At 46.9% G+C, this 18031-nt stretch overlaps 2 protein-coding genes and 1 non-coding gene across 3 annotated transcripts; 2 read left to right on the plus strand and 1 right to left on the minus strand.

The window, feature by feature from the left end:
- Positions 1 to 3297: 3297 nt before the first annotated feature.
- On the minus strand, positions 3298 to 6156 carry LOC125515683 (DNA-directed RNA polymerases IV and V subunit 4-like). The gene is made up of 11 exons (XM_087529695.1): positions 6093 to 6156; positions 5812 to 5877; positions 5304 to 5308; positions 4929 to 5031; positions 4699 to 4806; positions 4334 to 4445; positions 4140 to 4217; positions 3994 to 4027; positions 3841 to 3909; positions 3656 to 3745; positions 3298 to 3552 (listed from the first exon to the last, which is right to left on the minus strand). Exons 1-10 carry the CDS (start codon positions 6154 to 6156, stop codon positions 3671 to 3673), a joined length of 714 nt encoding a protein of 237 aa, XP_087385821.1. The 3' UTR covers positions 3298 to 3552; positions 3656 to 3670.
- A 7211-nt stretch (positions 6157 to 13367) lies between these two features.
- On the plus strand, positions 13368 to 13440 carry TRNAA-AGC (transfer RNA alanine (anticodon AGC)). Its single transcript has one exon. It is a non-coding gene; the product is annotated as a tRNA-Ala (tRNA).
- A 2713-nt stretch (positions 13441 to 16153) lies between these two features.
- On the plus strand, positions 16154 to 17302 carry LOC147963770 (uncharacterized). The gene has a single exon (XM_087529696.1). It carries the CDS (start codon positions 16154 to 16156, stop codon positions 17300 to 17302), a length of 1149 nt encoding a protein of 382 aa, XP_087385822.1.
- Positions 17303 to 18031: the final 729 nt, after the last annotated feature.

The raw sequence follows: 18031 nt of genomic DNA on the forward strand, positions 1-18031 counted from the left end.
AATTTCATGCAGAACTGCTTGGGCAAGCTGTGGTTGGATCTATCACAAAAGGAATAACCAGAGTCATACTGGATGGCCAGTTTCTGACAGCCTAGTGGACTTGCAAAATGAAACTCATGCAGAACTGCTTGGGCAAGCTGTGGCTGCATCTATCACAAAAGGGGATTGAGCTTCGGTGCCTTAAAGACACCTATCTTTTGGTCTATGACAGGTGGGCCAGCCACCTGTTAGGCCCATCTATCATAGGCCCAAAGGTAGGTGCCTTAAGGCACCGAAGCAGCGTCGCACAAAAGGAATAACCTGGGAGCTCACGGTACCCAAAGAAAAAGTTACAGGTCTACTGTAAACAAATTTGCGGGACACGGCTTTATCTATAAATCCTCAAATTCCCCTGTTAGATTCCTTTGAATCAAAGGAGCCCTAAAACTGCTAAAACTGCACATTCAAATAAAATAGATTTTGTGTTGATTGTCAATCGTTCTAGCTAAAACGGCAGAACTGTTACAATTAATTATGTGGATAATCTCCACGTTGTAATTAAGAGGCAGTTAGCCATATGCTAACCGTCGCATCTTTCTCTCCCTTCTCTTCCAAACGCCGTGTCCGATGGATGCGTCCCCTCAGGCGATATATTGTTAAAATTGTATCGAATATTGTGTACAAGGTAGGTTACAGTTGGACTTGTAGTTGTATTGTGTTTAGATAGGATATGCCTGTCCTAATAAGACACTTGTATTCTAGGCTTCTCATATATAGCGGGGCTAGACACACGATGTAACCTATGCCAACATAATAGCATCGGAACGCAGGGGAAGCCGGTGGCATGTGCCAGTGTCCAGGGCGACCGGGTGCGGTATTGTAGCGATGTCATGGGGAGGAGCGCCCATAGTCAGGCTCTGGGGATGTAGCCATATCGGTGAACCTCGTTAACAAATTTCGGTGTCGTGTTTGTGTGATTGCTTGGTCCTCGGATGATCGACGGAGTGCCTCGGATTTATTCTAACAAGTGGTATCAGAGCTAGGTTTGCCGAAGACGCGTTGCGTTGATCTAGAGGAAGAATCATCTGGTGCAAAGACGACATGCGGAAGAAGCTGATCGGAGAGGAGCCCTTACATGAAAGTTGTCTAGTTGCGGTCGGATGAATCAGGAAAGCAATCAAGATCAAGCGGACTAAGTTCTCGGAGTCGGATCGAGCAGCTATTTGGAGCACCCGCGCAGGCAGGCAAAGCAGCAGGCGAGGCCACGGACAGGCGTTGGACAGCAGGCAGATTGAATCAGAAGCAGCGGTGGCACATGCATGCAACGCGTGTGGAGCAGCAGGGCTGCAGCAAGCACGTGGAGGCAACGAGAGGCTGGCGTCCGCGGCAGACTAGACGTGCGGCGATCGATTGATCTGGCGAGCGTGCATGTACGTACGTGGCTGTGAGGCCCGTGCGTGTGGTAGGCTGAGGTACGTGGTGCTTGGAGCAAGCTGGAGGTTTGTTTGGAATAGAAAAATACGACACAAGGGCTTAGTTGGATCGTGATGCTATCATGGAAAGGAAAGAGAAGAAAAGCCTAGCTACGGACGTGTGATGAGTCGGGTATGTTCACACGGGAAGGCTATGTGGACTTTCTCTTGTTTTTCTTTGTTGGTAAACATTTGTGTACGAGCGATGGTCACGGTGATGGCTTGAGGAGTCTGGAGCGTGTCGTTGTAGTCGGACAGGTTCGGTTAGGTTGGACTAGATAGTCTGACGGATCGACGTGAGTCGGTTGGTATAGAAGACGGTGGTGGGATCGGCGACGACGACATAGGTGCGTGGTGCTGATGGTGACCGACTTCTGGGCGTGGAAACACGTGGTGCAGGCCTGAGGGCTTGTGTGGCTTCGACAAGACTATGGCGCGGGGTTGATTCAAGACGGTGCACACGGAGCTTGAAGTCGACGGGGCGTGGGGGTGGACTGATCATCTACCATGGAGTCATGTTGAAGGTGGAGCTGGATTGAGGGGCTACGGCGTAAGTCGACGGGGTCGAAGCCTATTCAGCAGGTGGAAAAAAAGCGAGTGACGTGCAGTTCGGACTGGAGCCCGGTGGTCTGATGGAAGCGTGAAACTCGTCATCGGTCGGTGATGGTCGGTGGTACTCTGCAATGGGGTTGAGTGGTGTGGGTTCGCGACCCTTAAGACTCGACCGGGACAGCGGAGGCTCGACGCGGTAATAGTGGCGAGGTGTGCGGTATGCACGGACATGGAGACGGGCCAGGGCTCTAGTGGTCATACATGTGGTGAGACAATTGCGAATTGGACTCGGGATGACTATAAGCAATGATGAAATTCCTTCAAGTTTCAGACAAGCGGTCAAGAAAGGAGCGGTGATGTTGAGTTCGGGTAACTCTTATGTGTGACACTCAATATGTGAGTTATTCACTTTCACGTAGGTCAGTGATCAGTGTGTGATGACGTTGGACGGATACTCTGGAAGTTGGGAGCACAAACTAGAGTGACGAGGAACTTAATTTTGCTCGAGTGTTGACTGTTGTCAAGAAAAGAAGGGACTACAAATTGCAGGTGGAGTCATATGGAGTCTTTGGAGTAGCAGCGGTACTCATGGGATAAGCTTAAGTCCAATGTACATGAAAGTTTGACGCATGGACGAATTCAAGATGGTGAAGAATATTCGCTAAGGTGGAGTTTGTTAGAGTTGTGTCAAATATTATGTACAAGGTAGGTTACAGTTGGACTTGGAGTTGTATTGTGTTTAGATAGGATATGCGTGTCCTAATAAGACACTTGTATCCTAGGCCTCTCATATATAGCGGGGCTAGGCACACGATGTAACATATGCCAACATAATAGCACCGGAACGCAGGGGAAGCCGGCGGCATGTGCCGGTGTCCAGGGCGACCGGGTGCGGTATTGTAGCGGTGTTATGGGAAGGAGCGCCCATAGTCAGGCCCCCAAGGATGTAGCCATATCGGTGAACCTCGTTAACAAATCTCGGTGTCGTGCTCGTGTAATTGCTTGGTTCTTAGATGATCCACGGAGTGCCTCGGAATTATTCTAACATATAATGTAAATCATCATCAATGAAGAGGACAGTTGAATCATTTGTTGTCTGTCTGGCTTGTCTCTTTTCCAATAAGAACCTACAAATTCAATCTGCCCTACCAGAGCTGCCGTCTACAGAAAACAAAATCCTTTTCAAACAGCTCTGCGAAATATATTACTTCCCAAATTAGAAGTAAAAAACTGCAGCTAGAAGAACACGACTCAGAAAAGTAAACAGACAAGGAGAGGTGCATAAACACACAGGCCACAACAACAGTTTTCATCATCCAGGCGAGCCAGACCATCGGGTACCACTTGGCAATTCAGAGTACATCACTTCAACCACTCTAGCTAAACCTGAGCTAGTTTACAAAAGTCAAAGTTCAACCATCCAGACCTAAGCATGGTACGGTTCCCACAACACACAACTTGATTTCGGCCCTCAAAAGAATTTCGGTTAACATCCATACACCACGGAGACACCCGTTGCGGATTCTTCATTGCCTGATCAGCTGCATGCCTGCATGTATGCTTAAGATTAAGAACCAATTCAGAAATTTAGATCATTAAGAAAGGCGAGCGATCAGGAAGAGGTGTGGTTCAAAGATTTGCCCTCGGGTTACCTGTGTAGCTGAGGTTCACTTGGAGGCTTTTATGTTAGCGAGGGCGGTAAGGGCCTCCGCGATCTTGCCTTCATTGATCGACCTAGTGGCCTGTGCAAAGAAATTTGGATTTTGCAGGACTGAGCTCCTGTTCCTGGTAATATATAAAATGGCATATATCCCAAATGTCAGCAAAAGACACTGACCTTGAGAGACGGTATGAGTGCATAAACCTCTTCAATGGTCTCAGGCCCAATGTTCGCTATCATGCATATCTGTTACAGGTACAACAAGCCATTTCATGTTGAGATGAGGGAAATGAGATACAAGAAGGTGAGAGGAAAAGAAGGGTGACGAACCTCGCCATCATTAACACCATAGTCTTTAAGGGGTCTGCAGCTATGAGTCAAGGAAATTAACTACAAAGTGGTTGCTTGGCAAAACAATTTAATTGCGTAACCACATGCAATCTCCAATACTAGCTCTTTATCAAAACAAAGGATACTCCAGGATTTCTTTCACCAACTTCGCAGAGGTGAAGTGATTTCCTTCTTTTGCATATTGAAAGGCCTTGTCGAACGACCTGCCGGTGCAAGAAGAAAAGAGTAAACATGAAGGCACACAAGCTAACAGACTAGAACACCACATAAACAATTATTAGCGGAACATAACAGAATTAAAACAACAGATGTTCCTTACTCGGGAATTTTTATCTTTGGATCCTCTGATAAGATAGCCATATGTCCCTGAATTTTCTGCAACATTTCTGCTGCTTCACAGTTCGTTAACAATATAGAATTTGGAGACATATCTGCAACCAATTGTTATGCGGGAATCAGCTTGCCTATTTTTCGTTTAGACAGAAGGGACGTTTGAAAATCATAATATAAGATGTTTGCCCGTTTCAAATGATGTAAAACTAACAATCTCATTATACAGAACTTCTCAAGTAAAGAGCCTACTGAAATTCCATAAACTACCGAACTTCAACTACTATTAAGGTTACTATGATAAAAAAATAAGCTTCTAGAAAAATAGAGGATATTTCAATGGAAGGAACTGACCAAGCTGAAGCTTTAGTTCTGCATCAGACATTGCAGGCTTTGCATTTGATGCGGAGCCCTTCCCACCCTTCCCAGCACTAAATGCCTTCCCTCCTTTGCTACCTTCTCCTATGAGAACATAATACATGAAAGAAGGATATGCAAGACACAGAAAGGCAATCGATTGTATAACTAGAACTTTTAGTTTTATCAGCAATGTATAGCAAAAGTACAAAATGATGCATACATACCATTAGAAAAGGATGAAGCCTTTCCACCAGTTTTTAGGCTATCAGATGAAGCTTTCCCATTTGACTTGGAGTGTGTGGGGGGAGCCTCTTCTTCGAAAAAAATCTAAATACAGGCAGTGATATATGAGGTTCTTGTATATTTTCAACTATATATCAATATATTATTCACATTGACTTATTCAGTTTCATTGAATTATTTATTTACTGTGATCAGATATCCTGGCCTATCAAATACTGCAACAGTTACAATGTAAGCAGCTCAATGATTACCATTTGTTATGCACAACCATAAATTGGTGAAAAAACAACAGTGTCTTGCCCTCAACTACAAACGATATGAAGTGTCCTTCCACACTCAATGTAATGGTAAATAACATCAACTATGAAAAAATAGTCAACGAATCATCTGCAAGTAAAACCAAAGGGGAACCACAAACATGGTATATAATTCTCTTCCGACATTTTTTTCTGTAGTATTTGATCAATCCTATGAAGGTTGCCAAGATAAGTATTTGGCGAGCGTAGAAGGTCGTGGTACTCTTCTAGTCAAATGATTCTTTACTGGAACAAAAAAGTATCATTTCATGTTTTCAAACATAAAAGTTTACTACCTTCTTGCTAAAGATGCCCTAAACCACAGGGTAGCAGGGTACAACCGTACAAATGAAATTTTCTGACAGTGATAAATAAAACACAACGGATGCTGATCATGTCAGACAGATAGCTCGGAACGTGCGGGCAGACACAAGTGATATTCTTATAACAAAAGCAAATACCAAAGGATTTTCTCATGAAGCAGAGCTGTGATAAGTGTAGTAAAACTAGATTTAAATAAACTGTTGCCCGAAAAATGTTTAATGACGAGATTGGGCAATATTATTACCATCAGAATCAGAATCAGAATCAGAATCATCAGAAATTAGAACCATCTGCCTTCCGTTCAATGCTCCTGTCAGAATAAATCAGTTAAGAAATCTGTCAAACCCTAAACTTGCCTTCGAAAGCTCAACTGACACATCATTCATTTTGATAAAGATGTAAAATCACCAATCATCATATAGCAGGATCACAAAACTGAACGACAAAAGAACATACCATAAAAATCTTAGATTAAAAAACTTCCATGTCAGACATAAATACCTTTATTATGTTCGGGTTTGGCACCTGAGGCAGTGCGGGGGTTGTCGCTCTGGTTTGGCATGGCAGAGGATATTACTGGGCAGGACATGGGCTGTCAAATATCCTGCGTGTTCTGAAGGTAGTGGCCGTGCGAGGCGGCGCTGGGGTTGGCGCTCAGGTTCAGGTTTGTGTTTGGGTTCAGTGTGTGGATGGAGTTGCCTGAGCTGGCCATGGGAGATTGGCGATCCTGCAGGCGGCTCAAGGCGGCTCTGAGGTTAACACTCAGGTTCAGGTTACGCATGTAGGAGTTGACTGAGCAGGGTATGAGGTATCGGAGATGCTGCGGGTAGTGAAGGTAGCCGCCACCCAAGGCGGCGCTAGGGTTTCCATTTAAGTTTGGAACGGGGAAGGAGATTGCTGGGCGGGGCATAGGGGGTGAAGATCCAGCATGTGGTGGAGGTAGGGGACGCCATGAAAGGGAGAGGTGACTGAGGGGTGGGAGTAGCCGAACGGCAGCGGCAGGGAACATGGGCGTGGTGGTAGGCGCCGGGTTAGGAGGCGAACCGAAGAGAATACCCATGTCGAAGGGACGATCGGGGTTGTTAGTGTTCGGATTAGGGTCAAGGTTTCTGGCTGGAGACACCATGGGAGGCGGCGGTGGAGTAGATCTGGAGAAGAGGAGAAGAGGAGGAAAGTTGGAGGTGGGATGAAGCGGAAATGGAGGTCAATAACTCAAGATATAGGCGGTGGTTGTCTTGTTGCTGTTGTGCCCCGCAATTTCACTTTATTTTGACTTAAAGCCTCTCAGTTCCAAACAAGTTGCGGTACGCTAGACTTGAAACCCACAAGATCTCGAAACCAAGTCATGGCTCTGCCACGTGAATAGCTAACTTCCACGCACCCATGCCCATGGCTAGTCCTTTGGTGATAGTGCTGCTAAATATTGCTATTTTAAATTAATTCCAAAAATACCCAGTACAATATGCAGACTTGATGCATGTACATCACTCCATTCCACGCATTTCAACAAGACAACAAGGTTGTAGTGTGTGTTTCTAAGATGCTGCGAAATAGATAACCTATTGCTAGTAAACATCCAAGCATATTAGTGAGGCACAAAGACTCATCAGCCCTTACCCCGTAAAAGAAGTTAAAGCCAATCATACGTTGGCCAAGTGAGTAGTGCTCGGACCATTTCAAATATGCAAGGGATAAATCATCATGCTCTCCAAAGTAGTATATTCTTGAGAGAGAATTTACGGCATGTCGTAAGCCGTTCTGACACGGGTAGAAAAAACACTAACTATCACAGAACCACGAGCATATCACACATGTGATATTTCAGAATAGGTATATACCTCAGTTTCTAGTTTAGTTCTACATTTGATCCAAGGATTTTCCTTTACCAAAATAGTGAAGGTTGGATTAACTACGGGGCTCCTTGGTTTCCAGCCACACCTTGCCACACTTTGCCACAACATATCAAGTTAGGCAAGTTTGATCAAATTAGGTGGGTGTTTGGTTGTAGCCACACCTAAGGCAAGATTCTTTTGTTCAAAATAAGTCCACATGCCATACAGACAAAAAGTGTGGCGAAATTCCCTCGGGCAATCCAAAGTGAGGCTAAGAATTTGAGTACCTAAGCTAAGGCAAGTCTGGCAGAAGTAGTGTGGCAAAATTAGTCACCAACCAAATATGCCCTACATTAACAGGCGACCTTCCTCTGCATAGCAGAATTAAAAAACACACACACCAAGATGCTCAAGCATGGAATTTAAATACACAGACCAAGCTTATGTGCTTACTGCTTAACTGCACCAAAATCAACAAAACTTCTTCCAAGGAAGGCATGCAAGACATATCCACATATATTCTCTCTCTTGTTGAAGGGAAGGACCATTCGTTAGACTAAAACCCTTAGGAATCGCTAAATTTAGCCATGCACTTGTCCACAAACACAAATGATCCATTTAGTGTTACCTTATTCACAGGCAAACAGACCCAAAACCTAATAAGGCTGCTAGTGATTCCACAATGCCCAGCAACGTTTAATGCATTGTCATTTTGAGCAAGCCGTGTCACGATCAACTCAATTATCTACTTTTCCAGTTTTCCTTGATACACCAAATTATAAGAACCCACGCACATATGAGTGTGACACAACCAATGAATGCAGAATTTTTGAGCTTATGCACCCAGGCCACGCTAATCCTGGCTGTCAGTTGCTGCTGCTGAACCTCGAGATGCGCACACCTTTCAACCGATTTATCCAGATCCATTACCGTGACAGCAGTATGTTACGGTCGATTCGCGTCATAGGGTTCTTGTTCCTCTCCACCCATTCAATGGCGGGGGGGGGGGGGGGGGGGGGGGGGGGGGGGGTTGATGCAGCTCTCCCATGGCGACGGCCACATTGACAGTGCCATTCCTGACGACCGTACGATATGTCTTTTATGGTTATAATGGGGTTGGGGTCCAATCTATATTCCCCGATTCATATGTGCTGAGGCCGCTCTATATGACTCTTGTGCTAAATCACAGATCCGTCGTCACTGATGGTTTCTCGGCCATTGTCGAATAACAGAATTCCAAGCAGGCGGTGTCAGGAGCAGAACTAACGGGTCTCACATCTCTCCCGCTCGATCCTAACCAGGACAAGGGGCTCGTACCCAAAATTAAATCCACGCAAAATTAACTGGTGGCTCCGCAATGAAACCCGCCGGTGCCAGAATTGGACCTCGGCGATGCGCGTCCAGGCCGCCGGCGGCGGCAGACCCGGGCGAACGGCTGAATCACCTCCTCCTCCCTATCCAGCAACTAATGCCTCCACTCAGATCAGTTTCTTCTCCATCCTTTGCCTCAAACAAATCCGCCCCAGCCGCCCAGCATTCTCCTCTGGAGAGAAATACAGAGTACAGCACACTATCTTCGACTGCTATGGTACTGTGTCACGGACTCACGGGTCGCCTATATGCGTTGTCTTTATCTGAGGGAGCACGGGCCAGCAGGTACAGTACCCTAGTAGGAATTAGGCCTTTCACGGTCCGGGACCCTGTAATCCCGTCCGAGATTAACGTACCACTCGATCCTTACAGAATCCAGCGACACAGGTCCCTATAACTATGGACGCTCGGGATAAGGGGACCGGGATGCATAAGCTCACTGGAATGTTTTTGCACAACCAGTAGCAAAGTTGTTAAGATTAATTTGGTAACAAATATTAGCCAGATGTATTTCTATGAGCGCACATAAACAGATAATCCAATCCAACTCCACAATCCAAAGGGCATTGTGCTAGGAAGAAAATTCCACAATCCAAAAGTCCTACAGTCGAAAGAAGCCCGCAACAAATTGAATAACCAACTCTCCCGCCCCGCTGCCGCTACTGCTCGAAAGCCTTTGAATCCCCTACAGGACTAAACAGTTATGTTTTGCCGTCGATATATCACACACCCATAACAAAATCCGACCAAAACCACGTAAGCAACCGAATCATCAGCCCTCGCACCGATCAGATTGGATCTAAACCTTCTCCAATAGCCAAAATTCATATCCCCTTCGATGCCCACCCGCCGGGGCACCAGTATCATTCGTGACAACAAAACCCTCGGCGTTCTGCAAACCCTAATCCCTTGCCATTGCGGGGAAAGGGGAGATAAAACGAAAGGGGGGTCACCTGACTTGGACGGGGGGTACGACCCCTTCCCTCCCCTGTTCGCCATTGCGGCTGCCCGCGGAGGAGGAGGCGGCGGTGATCGGGAGGCGCCCGCCGGAGTCGGCCGCGCCGCTCTCCGCACCGACGCCGCACGCGCCCCGCTGCTCACTGCTCGCTGTCGCTGGGGAGGAGACGGAGAGTGAGGGAGAGTGCGGCCTGCCTCTGCCCGGATGTATTGAGGGGTTTATAAAGTTGGGCTGGGGAGTGAGGAGGGATGCTCTGGGCTCGGATCGATTATGGGCCCATGAGTCCGGCACGAGGGCCCATACATGAGATACAACCATTCTAAAAAAAACATAAGATACAACCATGCTTGCTCGGATACACGACCGGTGGATCCGCAGTGCCTCTTCGGAGATCCATTCCCTCCTCCACCCCCTCCCTCTTGTCAAGCTTGCCGGTGCGGTGATTTTCATAAGGGAAACGTTTCAGAACGGCGCGCCGGCCGAACAATTCGGCCGGCCGCGTTGCGTGCGCTCAATCAACCCACAGGGATCGTGCGTCTATCCTTCGCTTTCTGTGTTTTTTTTCTTTTATCTTATCTTCTTGCTTCCACCTCAACCGACCACCTACCATCTTCTTTCCCCGGCGAGCACCAACAGCCTCGTGTGCAGCCGTGTGCGCCCTTGCGGCCGGTGCAAACCAGCACAGGACCCCAATCCCATGCCCTTTTTGCTGCAACCTCGTCGCCATGGAAGCGCCCTCGTGCCCTGCGCCTGTCGCCATGGTCGAGCGTGACGGGGGCCAGGACCGGATGTTGCGAGCTGCAAGCTAAGCGGTGCGACGAGCGATGGCCGGAGCTGCAGCTGACACCCCCGCAAGTGGAAAAGAATTGCAACTATTGACAAAAATGTTTCAACGGTACATATTAAAGTTTCAACCATAGTTGGTTTTTGCTACTACCGACGAAGATTTTTGCTACATCCATCAAGGTGGAGCTGAACCTCACGACGGCGGCGACGGCGATTTGCTGCAACCGTAATCAGTTTTTGCTTCTACCGGCGAAGATTTTTGCTACAACCGTCTTCTGGTTTTGCAACGGCGGCCATTGTTGCGACAGGCGACGGCGATGGGGGCCATTTTTGCTACAACCGTGTCATTTTTTTTGCTACTACCGTCTGTGTGTTTTGCTACGTCCATTTCATGAGGTCATGGCGCTTTTTTACTGATTGAGATGTGCCCGGCGACGACGAGGACGACATTTTTGTTGCAACAGCCTCGTTTGTTTGCTACTACTGGCGACGTGTTTTTGCTACATTCATTCACAAGGCCATGGTGCTTCAAGCGTGCGGACGAGTTCCGGCGACGTTTTTGCTACAACTTGCGGCACGGAGTGGGGTGCTACAACCGGCGGCGACCATGCTACAACGGCGGCCAGCGAGAGCGGCAGCCGGTGGTGATCCCAAAACAAGTTGTTGTCACCGGAGACTCGAGTTTTGCTGCAGCCGACCCATCGAGTTTACTGGAGCCGGTGGTGGTAGAATGTTGGAACCGGCAATTCAAATTGCTATGACGGCGAGGTTTTTGGCTGCAACCGCTATGGAGTTTTGCTGGAACCATCATGAAGAACTGCAGGAAGCGGCTTGGATTTTTGCTGGAAGCGGGTACGCACCAAGTTGCTACCGTTGTAGTTTTTGCTGGAACCGTCATGAGAGGCGACCAGGTGAGGTGCTTCACGCTTGAGAATATCGCCTGAGGAAGGAGGAGACTTTTTTTTGCTAGAACACTAGTGCTACAACCCCTTTTCTTTCTTGCTGGTACCGGCGGCAATTTTGCTGGAACCCGCTACAGATTTTGCTACATTCATTCACGCCCAAGCTGCATCCCGTGACTGACGGCAGCGACCATTTTTTTGTTATAACAGTTGTAGTTTTTGCTACGTCCGTCAAGGACTTTTGCTACATCCTTTTTCATGGTGGACCTGCAAGCTCGATGGCGATTAACTGTGGGCGGGGGTGGCCAGCAAGTGCGGGCGGCGTGTGGGTGCCCGACGAGCACGGGCGGCGCAGGGTGGCCGGCGAGCGCGGGCATGAGCGATGGGCGGCGCGAGGGTGGCCGGCAAGCACGGGCGCGAGCAAGCGTGGACAGCACGGGGTGGCCAGCGAGCACGGGCGCGAGCGAGCGCGGGCGACGCAGGGTGCCGGCGAGCACGGGGGCGAGCGCTGGGCGGGGCGAGGGTGGCCGGCAAGCACAGGCGCGAGCGCTGGTGACGAGCACGGAAGGAAGAAGACGACTTAGTCGTTGCTATACGTAGACCGTTGATTTCATACGGATCCAACGCTCGGCAGCGGACCGGCCGAAACTTGGGCTGGCGCGCCGGCGCCTATCATTGGCCTTTCCATAACATTGCCCTGTCAAAACCACAAAAAAGTCACCACGACAACAAAGAAAAAAAAGAGATGTGTGCGTAGGGGCCATGGACTTACTGAAAGTTGGGGGCTCCGGTGAGTCGGAGCAGGAGTGCAACTTGGGGCTGCACAATCGGTCGCCGGCTTAGGGGATCTCTCATTGAAGCAATCGAGGGAGAGAAGAGAGAGCGTGAAGGTAAGAAAATGTCCAGGCTGCGGAGGAGAGAGGCGAGCGGTGATGTCTTATAGGTCATGTGATGCGTGCGTGCGTGTTCTGATTAGAATTTCAGTTTAAGAATTACTAGCACACATGCGTGCGTTGCAATAAAATAAATTTTTAGAAGTATATTTCAATTTCTTCCAAGGGTGTTGGTTCATTGCTCAGTCTTTAATGGGGCACGACACTTTGGATCCTCATGTTTGAAATTTCAGTTGAAGTCCTGCGATTAATGCTCCTATTTAATCCATGGATAAATTATTCCAACGGTGTTGGCTCATTGCATCGGATCTTCATGCTCGAAATTTCGGTCTAAGACCCGCAATTAATGTCTCAATTTTATCCATGGGTAATTTCTTCCAATGGTTTTGGCTCATTACGCAGTCTTTAATCGACCACGACACTTCGGATCCTCATGCTCAAAATTTCATTTTAGGTCCCGTAATTGATGCCCACAATTTAATATGTGGATAATTTCTTCCACGGTGTTGGCTATTGTGCATCCTTTAATCGAGCACAATTTAATTCATGAATAATTTCTTCCAACGATGTTGGCTCATTGCGCAACTTTTAATCGGGATTTTCCTCAAGGGATAAATCAGATTCATCCATTGTTTTATCAATTCGATGGCTTATTGATTGGTAAGTCGGAGAGAGATATAAATTGGTGGGTTCAGAGTAAAAAATAAGATGGGACTATTTAATTGATGAACAAACATGAAAAGACATATAAAGGTTTTCCATTTAGGAAAGAGTCCCTTGCTGGTCATACATCTTGATTCAATGATATAATATTCGCAGCCCTGTCCCCGCCTATGAATATCTAGAGAAGAACAATGTAAGAAAAATTGCATACATTTTCGCACACAAAACATTTATATGTCAAAACATTGGTTGTAGCTCAGATGGTAGAGAAGCGGACGCTGTTGCAACTATATCTCAAAACATTGGTTGGCCCAAAAGCGAAGCTCCATGATCAATGTGGGGATATGGTGAGAAGTGTTAGTTTTAAAGCGTTTGCTAAGTAAATTTGTCAACGTGGGGATGTAGCTCAGATGGTAGAGCGCTCGCTTAGCATGCGAGAGGTATGGGGATCGATACCCCACTTCTCCAATTTTCTTATTTTTTATTTGTTTTTGTTTTTCTGCAGATCTCAATATTGTACTGTAAAAAACTATATTCACTTCACTTTTGCAAACTCGAAAAACTCCCCAAACATGTGCAAATTTCTTCTATACATAAAAAGAAAATCAAAAGCATGCACACAATCTGTGCTCCAAACTAAGGCGGTGCATAATAAATCACATGCCAAGAGGGAAATGTCACCATCATGATTTTGTTAACCATCCGTACTGTAGAAAAGGAAAGAGCAAAATGATACCCCAAGTCACAGTTGCAGCATTCCAGAAAGAAAGAAACAAAAACTCATCCATATGCTCTACCCTGCACCCAACCAAATTTATCCGGTCGATCAATCTCACCAATGCAAAAAAATAAATAAAATAAAAACGTTCCCCTACGCCCAACCAAAAACCTACGGTGAAATCTACCTTCCTTCCAATAGTGTGTGTGTGCGTGCATGCGTGTGTGTCATGCAAAATAGCTACCCGACTCGATGAAGCTTGACTTGCCAAAGAAACGTAAACAATATTTTGAAATCTAAAATAATATCATGATTTTGTTTACATCAAACATATATGCGTGTGAACTATATAAAATATTTTAATGCATAATTATATTTGTGGGCTACACAGAAAACAAATATGTCGATAATTGGACGCACAATTTGCTATTGTGGATCCACTTTTTGTAGAGGAAAAATGAAGGTATTCTTTCATAAAATTAAATAATCTATAACTCACCTATAAGACATGTATGTGTTAAAAAATAGAATATGTGTGTATGCTTTTTTATGGAATTTGTGTGTAATATGCATTCATTTTGAATTTCCTCGAAAAAACAGACGTCATCTCCTTTTTTTATTTTGAGACACTCCTCTCCTTTATTTAACCCTAGTTAACACCCATCGTAGGCTTTTCAGTGTCCAGCCCAGTTTTGGGCTCTTCGTTGTCACTCTCACGGGTCACGGCCTTCATGCCACGCACTGGGCCGGTCGCGTCTACTGCATCCACATCGAGCCTAACCCACGCCGGTCGCGAAGCTCGTTGGTGCCGGTGCTGCAACGCAGCACGCATGAGAGGTTGGGCTGCTCGCCGCCGGTGTTGCAAGGCAGCATAGAGGCCGGAGTGCAGTTGAGCGCCGCTCGCCGCCGGTGATGCGGTGCAGCACGCGGAGCTGCACTGAAGCGCCGCCGACGGAGTTGCAATGGAGCGTGAGCGTCGCTCGCCGCCGGTGATGCGGTGCAGCACGCAGCGCTGCACTGAAGCGCTGCTCGCCGCCGACGCAAATTGCACTGGAGCGCCGTCCGGGGCTGCAATGGAGCGCCGCTGGAGCTGGACTGAAGCGTCGTCGGAGCTGCACTCGCCGCCGGAGGGGTCGTCTGTGCTTCGTTTGAAGCTTCTTTGTGGCGCTTGCTGTTGCCATGGAGCAGCACCCCCGTGTCTCCTGGTCTGTGATGCAGCGATTGCCGGCGGCTCTTCGAGCTGCACTGTAGGCTATCGTGGGACACTGCGAAATTTTCGCCGGAGCTCGCCGCCCTCGGATTAAACTTTTCCGCGTGACCGTGATGGGAGTGAGCTGCAAGGGATTTCTCTCTGCTTTTGGTCGCGACTCGCGAGGCAAGGAGAACGAAGCAGTCAGTGGGTACACTTATCCAACGGTTGAACACGGCGAGATCGAAATAGAATGAACAACCAGCGAGGCGGCTGATTTCTGCGAGAAATCAGTCGGCTTATTTGTAGCAGCCGCCTTTCTCCTCGCCTGGATTTGATTGATCATAGATGAAACGACAGCCCCATCGCAGTACGTTCCGTAACTTCCGCCTCCTATTCCCTGCCTGATCGCTAGGCTTTCCTTCCCCCCATTGCTTCCGACTGAATCGACGGCTCGGTGGCGATCGCGTTGCAACCTTGCAGGTTTAGCGAGGCGACGGGCAAGAAGCGGACTACTTTCTAGCGCTGGACGTCGTCGCGCCGGCGGCCGACAGACACTGCCGCGGTGCCGCCCAACAGGAGAAGACCAACTGGTGTGGTGCCCTCCCTGCTCCCTACGCTCTCCCCTTTTCTCTAATTTTCATACAAATTACAAAGTTGTGTTAATATGTTTGGGAACGGTTTTTTGTGCAGTCGTTCAAGTTCAGAAGTAGTCACAGATTCAAGAATTTCAGTAGTTGCTCGTGCTATCGCCCAAGTACAAAATCAAGGTTCTATCTGATTTTAAGTTTTTTGAACTACCTATACATGTCACAAGCCTATATTTCATGTGAGCTCATCAGTTCAAATAAATTGAAAGAGTATATATTTCATTGAAACAGAAATAATCATGCATTCTAGTTCTGGAAGAAAGTATGATTCTGGTGCCTTCAAGTGTAAGAAGAAACAGAAATTAGAAGAAGATGCTCAAATTCAAAGGGGTGATCTTGATAATTAGGTATGTAGATACATCTTCTGCTTCTGTTTGCATCGAAGAATCTTTCTTAGACTTTTTGGAGGTGAATGATACCACTGGGCAAGGTTTGTTTAATGATCTAGAAGAGGAGTTGAATAATCTTAGCCATGATGTGGACAATGTGAGAGGACAGGGTTATGATAATGGGTGAAATATGAAAGGAAACAATAAAGGGGTACAAAAGAAATTTCTGGACAAATATCCAAGGGCATTTTATTCAGCTTGTGGTTGTCATAGTCTAAGTCTAGCACTATGCGATATGGCGAAGTCTTGTCGTAAAGCAACCGACTTCTTTGGAATTATACAACGTATCTATACAATATTTACTAATTCGACTAAACGATGGCAAATTCTCAAAGATAACTTAAAGAAGTTGACTGTCAAGTCATTGTTATCTACTCGTTGGGAGAGTCATGTTGAGAGTGTTAAGGCTATACGGATTCAAATGCCAGAAATAAGGGAGGCTTTACTACAAGTGGCTGAAACTTATAAGGATCCATTGACAAGTAGTGAAGCACAATCATTGGCAGAAATTGAACTTGGTGGTTTTGAATTTTTAGTGTCAATAATTATCTGGTATGATATATTATCCGCTGTTAATTTGGTCAGCATGCAGCTACAATCTAAGGACATGCTTATTGATATTGCAATTGAGTCTATACAGGGTCTGATTTCCTTTTTCAAGAAGTATAGAGAAACTGGCTTTTCAAAAGCATTGGAAGATGCAAAAGAAATTGCACTTGAGATGGATATTCATCCAGAGTTCCGCACCAAGCGGAAAATCAAAAGAAGAAGACAATTCGATGAGGGTGCAGATGATGCATCTATTGCTTCACAATCTGCAAAGGAGTCATTTAGGGTCAATTATTTTCTGCAAGTGGTCGATCAAGCTATAGTTTCACTTACCAGGAGGTTTGAGCAATATCAGGGGTATGAAAAAACTTTTGGTTTCTTATTTACTTCAGATAGGCTGCGATCTATGGATGATAAGAGTTTGTTGGCTGCTTGTGTTAATCTTGAGGATGCACTTAAGAGTGGAGAACACAAAGACATTGATGGAGCTGAATTGTTTTATGAGTTAATTTTCATCCAGGATTTAGTTAAGAAATCTATGGGCCCCATTGATATTCTTGAGATTCTGATGAAGCGCCCCTTCTATCCTAATGCTATTATTGCGTACAGGATTTTGTTAACCATTCCTGTAACCGTTGCAACTGCGGAAAGGAGCTTCTCTAATCTCAAGTTGTTGAAATCATATTTGCATTCAACTATGACACAAGAAAGACTCAATGGTTTGGCGACAATAGTGCTGGAAAATGATGTCTTGGAGAAGATTAATTATGAAGATGTAATTGTAGATTTCATTTCCAGGAACACAAAACGGATGACACTTTTCAATAGAGAATGAGGTCAGTTTATTGGTTTTAGTATTTCGCATTGATACTTCAGAATATTCTAAGCATTGTATGAAATAATATAAATTTCAATTACATAATTAGGTGATTATGCTTGCGTAATTCTATATTTTTTAAAATTTAGGGCTCCATTTTTCTTTTCGCACCGGGCCCCCGAATTCCTGGAGGCGGCCCTGCTCACAGCCTTCATGCCACGCACTGGGCCGGTAGCGTCTACTGCATCCACATCGAGCCTAACCCACGCCCCACACCGCATTCTTCTCTGAAAAAAAAGCATCACAATTCACACATCGCAGGGCGAGATGAGCAGCCACCGCTGCCCCCGCCCCCGCCGCCCCTCCTTGCCGGTGGCGGTGCCGCCACTAGAGGACGACAACCTCCTCTCCGAGATCCTCCTCCGCCTTCCCCCCACAGCCGTCCTCCCTCCCCCGCGCCTTCCTTGTTTGCAAGCGCTGGCGCGGCCTCGTCTCCGATCCAGGCTTCTGCCGCCGCTTCCGCCGCCACCACCGGCGCAACCCTCCCCTCCTCGGTTTCTTCCAAGAGCTAGACGACGGGCTCTCCTTCACGCCTTCCCTCAAGGCCTAAGATCGTGTCTCGCCCGAGCGCTTCTCGTTGCAACACGAAGACGGGGGCCGCATCGTCTATCTTGGTTGCCGCCATGGCCCAAGGCCGGCCCTGGGGGTATGGCCGGTGGGGCGACGGCCCAGGGTCCAGGTGAGGGA

The sequence above is a fragment of the Triticum urartu genome, chromosome 6A (genome assembly GCF_056163025.1).
Source record: "Triticum urartu cultivar PI428250 chromosome 6A, HENAU_Tu73, whole genome shotgun sequence".
In the NCBI taxonomy this organism is placed as follows: domain Eukaryota; kingdom Viridiplantae; phylum Streptophyta; class Magnoliopsida; order Poales; family Poaceae; genus Triticum; species Triticum urartu.